The sequence below is a fragment of the Pieris brassicae genome, chromosome 6 (assembly GCF_905147105.1).
Source record: "Pieris brassicae chromosome 6, ilPieBrab1.1, whole genome shotgun sequence".
Lineage (NCBI taxonomy): Eukaryota > Metazoa > Arthropoda > Insecta > Lepidoptera > Pieridae > Pieris > Pieris brassicae.
In genome coordinates this window covers 20,303,624-20,315,633 of record NC_059670.1, presented here as the reverse complement: position 1 = coordinate 20,315,633, position 12,010 = coordinate 20,303,624, and the positions used below count along the sequence as shown (strand labels likewise).

The following is a 12,010-nucleotide window of genomic DNA, read 5'->3' as shown; positions in this document are numbered from 1 at the left end:
AGTGTAAAAATAGAAGAAAATAAGAGCTGAACAATTATATAAAAAAAGGACTTCTATATGTAAGAGAAGGGTATCCCGGTTCTCCTTAGCCCTGGAGCGCAGGCTGCCAGGTAGGCTTCCATCTTAAATATATAATTCTACTGTACGTGTGTCACTTAACTCCTCCTAAACGGCTGGACAGATTTTAAACAATTGTTTTGTGTGTTGGGTGGCGCCCTGGATGGTTTTGATTCACAAATCCGCCCGACAGATGGCACTACAGTCGGAATCTAGGTTATTTTTCTTTACACCTTTAGTGTTTATATAAATTTTCTGTGCATGTGTCCGTAATGAAACTCCTAAACGGTCCAAAATATGTCCATGATTTTGATGAAATTTTTGAATTTACAATGTCTGACGGATCCGCTAGTTTAAATATAAAAATCTTCTTGTATTTAGTGACAAATTAACAGCTAAAGAGTATATTTACCTTAATAGAGCATGTAAGTAGTAAATAGTAGATAAGTAATGGCCTAATATTTGACTCAAGATTATATAGAATTCTTTATTAAGTACTTTAAACCTACTAAAAATAACTATTAGAATTGAATTGTCATTTATTAAGATTATGTTGATTTATTCTGATAACAACTATTAGAAAGACATGTTTTTAAAAAAACAAATGAATTAAATTTTTACTAAAAGTAATAGCTTCATTGTAGCGAATACAATGAAGAACTATATAACATTCTTGACGACGCCAACATCGTCCAATTCATAAAGTGCAACAAGTGGTGAATGCCGTACGATAGAACCTCAATGTTGCCATGGGAGGCAAGAGATAACTCGGTAAACCGAGGCTGCCTTGGTGGGATGGGGTTGTTAAGGGTCTCGAAACAATAGGGGTTCGCAATTGGACGCGGGAAGCACTGGATAGATTGCGATGGCGTACTTGATAGAGTGTACTTGAGGAGGCTAAGGCCCACAAGGGGCTGTTTAGCCATTAATGATTCGTCTCTCTCTTTTGATGGTGATCTCTTACAGTGCTTGCCTGGAAAACATCACTCGGAATCGATAATTTAGTTAAGCAAAGACAGGATTCATCTGAGCATGGGTGGATCATGAATATGTGGGGCCTTGTTGCTTTCGATAGTCACGCATCGCACATAAGTTGATCTCAGAAATTCCAACATTGTGACTGGATTTTTTAAATTTCAGATATTTTTGAAATTAAAAATATCGCTTTCATTGGGGATTGGGAGCCCATTATATCAGCGGGTCCCGAAAAGCTCTTAAGTAGATCCGCCCCTGCATATGAGCAATGACTATTATTAATTAATTGAAGCACGAACGAGCGTGACGTTTTTATATACAAGTTGGTTGTTGTTATCTCAATCTATAGCTCCGATGTCGCAACCGAGGAATCGCGGGAAACAAAAACTTATAATGTTAGAACATAATTTTAGTTATACAGAAAACCACATTTTATGTAATAGGACGCACACGGACAGGAGGCTCATCTGATGTTACCCTATCTGGTGTTTGCCCCACAAAAAAACTTACATAGTACACCAGATTTATCGCTTCTAATCGATATTTTCCAGGCAACCCTACAGAAATAATTGTGAAGCAAAGGCAAGGATCGCATGCTACTAATAAGATAAAACAAAATATATTGTCATAATAAATTCTAAACTTAATATAGACAATATTCAAAGTCAATGCATGACATATAACTCCCGTTTTTCAAAATGTCACTAGTCAACTGTTTATTTGTCAATCGTTCAATAATTGTCTCGTGTAACTTAATTCATTTAAGTAACTAATACTACTCGTAACTATAAGAAAAACGGATATTTTTCAAGTACTGTATTCTCGATTCATGCATATCATAAAGACTTTGACCCGTTTCATAATTTGTTCGCAATCAAAGCCACAGTCGGAAGTATGACTTTAGAGCAAATTCAACCCTTCTACAGTTCTTTGTGACATTTGCATTGTTCTTTGCTACACTTTGAGAAGCATTCCTGTGTTTAAAAAGTTAAGTGTGAGTAAAATGTTGTTATTAGTTTTGTTCAGAATTATTCAAAAGTAAGGTATTATTTTAAGTTACAGCAGGCGAACGGACAGAAGGATCATTATGTGATATCGCTGACCATGGACACTCACACTTCCAGAAGGCTCGCAAGCGCTTTGCCAATCTCTTAAGAATTGGTACGGTCTTTTCATGAAGTAATTCGAATGGAATTGGTGGGTCTAAACCAGAGTAACTTCGTATATTCTACATATTAATTTTGTGATATGCAATTCACAATGTGTAATTGAAATTAGTGTTTTTCATTGTCTAATTACCTTTGGTTTTCTCCCGCCGTCATCGAGTATGATGTTAACCAGACAATACTCCATCAGTGCCATGAACACGAACCTGAAAATAATGAACAATAATGTAAAAAAATGTGTGCGTGTACTAGTGTACACACGTAAGAAGTGAAACTTCTTTATGACCTCATTTTTCGAAAAATGATCTACTGTATGCAACTTTACAGAAATTGGTTAAATAAAGTTTAACAAAAGGCTTTTATTATAATAGACATGATTACAAATAATACAATTTTTTCATTTTACCTTATTACTACTAAGATTATTACAGAATTTCATTAATTGTAATAGAATTATTACTATCATTGTTGTCGTTAATATATATTTTTGTTATTAATGGCTTCGAATCTCTTCGAATCAACTGCGGACAAGAAAAAGATGGTGAGTAACCGAAAAATAAGACGGTAATTTTTTTTCAAACGCCGATTTCACTTCAAAAATACAGAAAATTCAGGAACGAATGTGGGCAAAAACATGGTTGTCTGTAAAGTCGGTTTACGGACGATAGTTTAACGTGACAACGTCATAACAAAACATTGATATTTCTTTTATGAATAAAATTGAATTATCACTATCTTGTATGGATACAAAGAAATAGGGAATCCTCGGACACATAGGCCATTCGAGTGGAAGATAACGGGACGATGAGTCATACCTTTTCGTGCGTGTAGGCGGCGTTGATCGATCTAGTAAAATCTCCGAATTAGAATAAAAATTTATGTGAAAATATAGATAAATTCTGGAGTTAATATAACTATTTTATGTTAATATGATGTCAAACACTTGACAATCGCTTAAATGTTCGCAATAGAAACAATTTTAAGTGTGTGTATCTTTTGCAAAGATGAATGTTTCGAGGAATGAGGCTTAATTATTACTATACGTTTAGTAAAAAAAGAAAGCTGATTTTAGAAATGTACTTATTCGTTCAGAAAAACGTAAATATTTTTATGACACTGGGAATCGACCGATAAAGTAGACATTGTAACAAATTGGTTAAACCAAAAGTTGTAGTTTATAATTTCAAAACATCCTAATATCTTCCTACTAAGTTTTTAAAAATCGACTTAATATACCTACTTACTTCTTACATAAAAAAAAAGTATTTTAATGAATATCTTAGTGAAACATAATTAATATTAATTCGATAATGTAATAATGTACTTTAATAAGATAACGTAGTGATAAAATAATATTTTTAAGAATTGATTATGATGATATAATATATAACTACTACGCATATAACATTCTACTTTTTAATTATGTAGGACTGATTTCCATGCCACTACCTGTGGCCGAATATGCGACAACCATAATATTTTTGTACCACAGTCTTGCAAATACATTATCATTAATATATAAAATTGCAATAATGTTTAAGCTGGCCATGGTTTATAAGATTTGTGGAGACTGGTCGTGTATGCAAGAGCTATCAGGCGCCTTCACACCTCGAATACTTCGTCGCATACCCGACACGACCGGCTGAAGGTAACAGCGCAGGAACGTACAAGGTCATAGTTGATAAATGGTAAGGCGAGACGGGGCTAAAGTGTCCACACAAGTAGCATCCCAAATACCAAAGCACATCCCATCCTGCAAGGGATCAAACATACCCCATCCGAACGCATGCCATGGTCTCGATGCCTCTTGGCTCCAAAGTTGTTAGAACATGGACATAGGCATGGTGGTCGTATGATGTCTTTGAGCGCGACGTGGCGGGAAAAACGACCAGGACTCTTGGCAATGGAGGCCATGGCATCCGTGGCTACTTTTAAGAAACTTAACGTTAAAGTATTGCTATTGCTAAACCCTTAGAAACAAGAGCTTTACGCGCCCATATACTTACACAGTACATACGGACATAAAAGCATCAACAGCTTTTAAATAGGAAACTGGCGGAAGCTGGGACTGAACTTTCCCGTGTTGAGTGGAAAGTGTTAGCAATGACGTCACACCGAGAGTCACACGCGCGGGTGCAGCGTCCGGCTTAATCCAGAAAGACACCCACTAGAAGAAGAAATTCATAAATCTAAAGAGATCCAACCAAAAGTGTGTATTGTGATTTAAATTGGTTTACGGTCAGACGAGGACGAGACTGAAGGACAGACTCTCTTTTATCATGGTAGCCATAATTCCTTAAAATTTATTTTTTTACTTAATTAATACATTTAAAATTGTACATATGTTCTGGAGTTTTTTATAAACATCCAAGCGGAATATTTACATATATTTATTTATTTTTGAGTCAACAACAATTGTTTGTAACCATTTGAAACGATTTTATTCGTACATTTAGTTAAATAAACTCGATTTTATTTTTATTCTAAGATAATAAAGTACATAATGCTCCAACTTTCTCCCTAAGTCCCTCTCCAACATTTTCAATATTTTATATGCTACCTTGGTGACATCTTTTGTTTTACATAATATATTTCTCGTGGCTTGCTTCAACTTTATAATAGAGCTCAGATATGAATTATATTATCTTGTTGTGAGCACGATGTTATACACTTATTATATTTTTTAACATTTTTAGTCAACGCCGAACACACTGATACATTAGTACATAAGAAAATAAAATACTAATGTAATGTGACAAGCACTGAACATAACAAACACAAAAAAAAATTGACTTCAAAGTGTGAGGGACAAAATCTATGGATATCCAGACCAAAGAATGCTCAATCTGGATATAGGTGAGTTTTCCATTTTACTTTCCTTCATCATGGATGAAAAGACGAATTTTCCTGCTACTTCTTGCGCCAATCCCCACTTAAGTCTTCCCAAAATTCATATGCCGTATGCCATAATTTTTAATAATTAAAACATTGAATTGTTCAGTTGTTGAATTTTAAATAATAGGTTTTAGGAAGGAATTGTTAACGACACGTAGAAAGTATTATTTCTAAATTTTCTAATCAAATTGTTGAACATGGGCCCCACGTGGGGCTCTTGTAAACACTGAGCTAGATCATGCTTAGGAGGACATTAAAAATATTTATTCTGTGGCAACACAATTTTAGTGTATGGTTTTATAGTTATAAAGATATTTATTGTTGCAATGTCAGTATAGATAGTAATAAATAATATTCGTAATTAAAGATAGATAACTTACAGACATTATAACGATGAGACATGTTGGTATATAGGTGTTGAAGAGGTGGTAACCCAGGCGACGTTTCAGTTTGAAGATCACTTCTAGGCATGTAAAGTTACCTACGAAACAACATTTAGTTCAGAACTTATTCGAGTACTGGTGCCTAAGAATCTGATTTCCAAAGGGGTTATACATTCTTCCCCGGCTTTGCGTCGTACAGTTTTAAAGCTTTTTCTCCTTCATAGGCCCTTTGATCTATAAACACTCTTAAAACTCTTATTTCACTAAAAATCATAAAACAGCATCTCAACCTGTCTAATGATGACATGAATAAATGTAATGTAAGTATTATGCAGAAATTATTGTCAAGTAGTGTTAACATGTCATATGAATGACACTAGCCCACGACACAGTGAATCATAGTACTTTCTTTTTAACTAAACATCCTTTTTATTAAATATAATAAACATAAGTCAAGTTAATTGATTAAAATATAAACCATATTTTAATTGTTAACAATCAACACGGTCGAGGAAAACATCGCGAGGACACTTTGTCCATTGCTATCAAAAACATAGATTTATTGTGTGTAACTATAATAAAATCTGTTTATTTAATAATCATTGTTCTATGATAATAATTAAAATAAATAATCTAATCTAATCTACGAAACAATCGTAAAATCAACATAATCTAGAACAAACATTTCTGGCCCATTTTTCGCGTATTAATCTTAAGATAACAAAATTGCTTGTCCACTTCGCTTTATTAATGTCAAATACTCTAATAACCCATAAAAGAGCAATTAGCTTAGTGTTTAAAATGCCGAGTCAAGAGTTCGCAGATTCGAGCCCCGTATACAATAAATATTTCGTCCTATGTGTGATAAGTGATAACTGGCAATTAAATTCAAAATCGTGGACGCACACTTATTATTATTATTATAAGGCCTTTATTTCGGACATCCGTTATAATATATATGAACATTTGTTTTAGTTATATAACCTAACTTCCATGGGATTTGGCGGTTTCGGTAAACAGCGTGCCTTGTGTCACATTGGCGTCTTCCAGCTGCTTCCATTCTTATGTAGCTTAATCCTATACGTCTATTTTTGAAAGAGAAATACTTGCATGTAAATAAACAAATATAAAAAAAAACACTTTGCGCACATAGAAAGTCCATGTGCAAGCGGGGATCGAACTTACGATCTCAGGAATAAGAGTCGCTGAAGCCCCTAGGCCCCTTTCAAACATTTTTAGCTACTGGTTCAATGCAACACTTCGATTATTTTCTGTATTAAAAATAGTTTATATATGTCCTCAGTAAAGTTCAGTGAATCTGATGAGTTACCAATACATACATTACTAGTACATAACCTCACTTTCACACCATCCCACAACACACACTACGTACTTAAATGTATTTCATAATTATTATTGACTTTTTGTAAACTCGATGTAAATGTTAGAATGTTTGTATATATATTATGCATTCCATCTTTGGATATATCTTTAGTATAATTGTTTTTTGTTTTATATAATTTATGATAACGATATAAATAAAACTATAGACTACTTGTAAATACTTAAAACCTTATTAGTTGGTAAACATGTTTTGTGATCTGTGTTAACTAAAAAAAATTCCCCTATTTCTAAATAAATTTACTGTTTGTCTCTTAACGGCGATAGCTAAAGTATAGTATATATATAGTTATGTAACCTAACATTAGTTATATATATATATAACTAATGTTAAATATATTTAAATATATTTTAATATAAATTTAAATATATAACTAATGTTAGGTTACATAACTGTCGTTAAGATTTATAAGGATAATAAACAAATCCGTTTCAATTTTTTGCTATATGCTCATAGTAATTATAGGCATACATTCTCTGATATTATCAATTGTTTTCTTAATCACTACATATAAGTATTGACTGTAGACAGTACAGTGATAGTAGGTAAATTATGTACTTATATTATTATTAGTACTTTACGTAAACTGTAAAGCTCAGTGTAATGTTTTTAAATATAACCCGTTGATGTCATTTAATGTGTTATCATTTGTTTTCAATTATCAAGTCCCTAATTGCTAAGTAAATTATTATTTATGTATGTCCTACATTTACTGTACATTTATGCAAAAATGTTTAAAATATAAATGTCCACCCGTGCAAAGCCGGGAAGGGCCGCTAGACAAATATATATCTATTTATACACACGCATATATATATCTTCTACGTCCTATCTTACCAGTAGAGTAGACTTGCGTGCAATCAGCTGTCCTATTCTGCACCAGCTCGAGTTGGGGCAGTTCTATGTTCTCATCCACCACCAGCGGTACTTCGGGGTCCCATTGAAATATCATGTCGTCTGTTGTATGGGACACTGAAAATTTTGAAGAAAATTTTCCCCGGTTACACACAGGATCCATATGATGCCTATATAAACATATATGCAATGTCAGCTTAGTTCGCTTCAACAGTTTTATATTCCTCGTCAAACTAGTAAGTACCAGACAGTGTTTTATAGAATGTAAATTAACTTACGCTGCGTTTAGTTCAACAAGAAGCAATATATTTACGGACCTCCACCACATACAACCCCCCATTAGGTTTAGGGTATACATGAATAATTCAAATGTACGAATTTAAATATTAATAACGTGATAATTTATGCACGCGCATTAATCGGCAAATTTTCTAAGTAAGCAAAATTATAAGCGCTGTTTGAGCGAATTCTTTAGTGATTTAATATTAGGTCAATTGGAAAAAAGTGCTGACAGTGAGCTAAAATATAAAATCGATATTCTCAGTCTAAAATTAAAACGCTAATTATACTCACAGTCGATTCTAATCTTTAATAGGATAAATTCAAAAACTACTAGACACTAGACATAGGTTTGATTTATGTAGACCTCGTGAGTGTAAATTATGTACTGTAAGGTTACATATAAAATAGTGTTATTTATGTTGGCATACAAAATACATTACGTTATTTAACATAAATAATTTAGAAGTCAGTTTATGTAGAAATATTGACCTACATAATATATTTATCGATCATAACTTATTACTTTGAGCAGTGTTGGCCTAATGGCTTCAGCGTGCAACTCTCATTCCTGAGGTCGTAAGTTCGAACCCTCGCTGTGCACGAATGGACTTTCTTTTTTTGTGCGTATTGAGATTACTTGCCTTAGACCCAAACAGTCGACGGCGTGTGTCAGCTCAGCTGATCACCTACTTGCCAAATTATCACATTACATTGACAAATTATCATGAAACAGATACACAAATCTGAATCCCAGACCTAAAAAGGTTGTAGCGCCACTTATTAATCTAATATGACTAATTACTTAACACGTTTTTATTTAAGTCGAGAATTAGGGTTTAGTATGATTCTCGATTTATTCTCATGTTTTTGACATACAGGGTTCATACAGACAATAAGGATTTATCCTTATTTCGTTCGGTCGACTTGCATTTCTCAATTTTGACAATCGACTCTTGTGCTTACACGCTAAACTTATATAGTAACCAAAAAAATGTTGCCAGCAATAAAGTACACTGCCACGTGGCCAAACTTTTTACATTTATTTTAGCTATCTATATTATTTATTTTAATCGTTATGAATAAATAGATTACTTTGTAGGATGAGAATATTGTAATCGTCTACATTAAGATTATTTGAGTGTTTACAAAGACTACTGTCTTAGTAAGTAATAATAGCGATTCTGTCCGTGAACACTCAACAGTTAAATCCCTGTTCCGTAAACACTCAGATTTCTCATCATTGTTTGACCTAAATCAACGTTATTTTGCTTGTAAAGGCAAATAGAGAAATGAAAACAGTAACCCCAGGTTACAATTGTTGTTTACACTAGAATCACTATTCCCTTAGGCAAACATAACCCTTTCTGGAACCTAGTGAAGCCCGTTGATAAGTTTTTTGAGGAAATGAATAATGCTAGTAAAACAATCTAAATATTATAAAGTTTCGTTAATTTCTTTTTTTAAAGTCTATTATCATCTTGACTAACCAAGTGAATACACAGTTAATAAAATGAGAATTGTTCAACTAAAATAGATATTGTCTATGAAACGTGTCGTATCTTTTTTAATCTATGGCAGCTGCGATATTTATAGCGCAGACGTAGCCTAGACTATTCTATAGTCTGTGCCATTACAACGTCCTTTTTGTTTTCAAACGTCCTACGTTGTTTGATAGGACTTATTTAGGTCAAAAGCATTTGACTGTAGAACTGGAGGCATACCATGAGTCGTTTAGCTTTTTATAGAACAGGCAAACGAGCTTGCAGAGCTTTAAATAAAGTGCTTGCCGTTGGAATCCTACAACAAGGCCGTTGCAAGCTTTAAAAGTACCCATAACCTGCATGCATGTCACGAAAGTGGAGGAACCGAGAGAGGTATGTCAGGACTGTACACCTTTAGGAAAAAACATAAATAATAAAAAAAATACACTCTAGGCTTATCGCTTCGGAAATACCTACTGCCAGCTGGTTTCACAAATTGCTGATCATATTCGAAAATGAGGTTTTACAAGAACATTGAAAGGTGTGTCATGTAATCGTTTATCGACATGCTTTTAAATAGTTCAATGCGAATTATGAGGGAAATTCAATTATAGTATGTCATCAGCGCTAAGATGTGGTAGCCCTGTAATTTTATATTGAAGATATATTTAATAATATCTAAAAGTATAAAAAACAGTGTCTTTAGAAAATCCAGTTGAATAGATTCGGAAAAGGAACGACCGAAAAACTTGTTTTTTTGCATAATCTCGACTCAAGTAGACTTTAGAAAATACCATACAAAAATTTCATAAATTTACAAAATTAAAGTAAAAAGTTAAATAAAAGAACTAGGGTCATCATTAGTAAGATCAGCATCTAATTAAAAAAACCAAACCAAAATAACTGAAGCACCTCACCTATTTATGGAGTTCTTTCAACACGACATTAAGCTTCAATCACGGCTCTTGACTGATCTTCACGATAAAAATGAGCTGACATCAGAGGCTGAACGGCATTGAGGACCCTTGCCCTACATACCGAATACTCAAGGAATCAATTTTGTATCGCCGACAAAATTTACCTACATTTCTACCACTTGTGCGTATAAGCACCTATTGTATCCTGGGATTGCTGTTTCCATTTGTCTATTTGTGTTTTAAATGACATTGATATAGGTCAAATACTGAGAGGGACCATTTTGAAAATGTAAGCAGAAATCAGATTGCTTATAGGCTTTTTAATGCTTTTAGCTAAGACAATAACGACCTTTAACCCCTGCAAGGTTGCGTAACTTCAAAAACTTCAAGAACCTCTAACAAATAATCTTTTAATAAACGCTTTTGATAATTACATGATAGGAATGTTAAATTTTAGAGATCAGAATCGCTACTTAACATGCTAAGACAATAGTCTGTTTGCATTGTCATTGATTACAGTATTGGTTAATAAAAATTCAATATATATAGTAATAACTAGCTGCCCCCGCGATCTCATGAATGTGGTTTTAGTTAGCCTTAATACCGCGACACGAAGGAATAATTTCACTGTATGTTGTCACTATAATTTGAATTTGATTTACACTTCGGTCTAAGTAACACGTGGTTGGCTATGCTAACACCAAAAATTCAAAAAGTAGAAATAATTGAATTTCACGGTATTTCGTTTACTACAAAATAAATTTAATTTATACTTTAGCCTCAATAACACGTGGTAATCATGATATTGAATTGTAACTTATTTGACACGTTTGTCGGTTTACCATAGCAGTGCCATCTATTGATTACTTACTCAATCCAGTCGAAAAGTATCGACAACTGTTAGAATCTTTTGGAGTTAACAGATAATTGTGACTGTCAATTAATTATAGACAAATAATTTGCAATAAAATAAAATTGCGACTATAATTAAAGATCTAAGCTATCCTATCTCTTAAGTTGGACCAGACTGCTCACGGTGTACCAATTTAACCTAACATCGGTTAAGTAGTTTAGGAGTCCATCGCGGACAAACATCTTGACAGGAGATTTATATATATTAAGATAATATAATTATGTTTTATGCAAAGGTGACGGCAACTAACATGGGGTCATAAGCCTCTTCTTTCCCGTGGGACTAGGGCGAGATGCTTACAAGGATCTAGATTACATATGTCAGGGAAATAATACTTGTTCACGAATCATACCTTCCATTTGTGCATGGAATATTTTTCAGTGACATTTTTAGTAAAAGCAGTATAAATGTTACTACGAGATCTTTTTGACCCGATCTTTGACCTAATTATTTTTCTGTCGAATTGAAATTCATTAGCAGTGTTCATTACTGCGGCATATTTTTCAAATAATCCACATTAAACTGAGAGTTTTTTGAAATATATATTTATTTTCAATTAGATCATTAAACCGCTTTCTGGGCTGATTTATCAATTTACCGTTTGTTATTAATTTGAACCTAGTGCGAAATATCTTGGCTATGTATGTAAGGACAGTCCCGCTTTAACTTGACAGGCTAACGTAA

The 12,010-nt window shown here is 33.4% G+C and overlaps 1 protein-coding gene across 2 annotated transcripts in view; it reads right to left on the bottom strand.

The window, feature by feature from the left end:
• The window catches only part of LOC123711412 (glycine receptor subunit alpha-2-like), a 31,020-nt gene that overhangs the window by 1,785 nt on the left and 17,225 nt on the right, over positions 1 to 12,010 (bottom strand). For both annotated transcript variants that reach the window (XM_045663990.1, XM_045663989.1), the window contains exons 5-8: positions 7,716 to 7,850; positions 5,474 to 5,574; positions 4,205 to 4,365; positions 2,332 to 2,404 (exon numbers count right to left, since the gene is read on the bottom strand). In XM_045663990.1, coding sequence (XP_045519946.1) covers positions 2,332 to 2,404; positions 4,205 to 4,365; positions 5,474 to 5,574; positions 7,716 to 7,850 — 470 coding nt within the window. The remainder of the gene's footprint in view (positions 1 to 2,331; positions 2,405 to 4,204; positions 4,366 to 5,473; positions 5,575 to 7,715; positions 7,851 to 12,010) is intronic.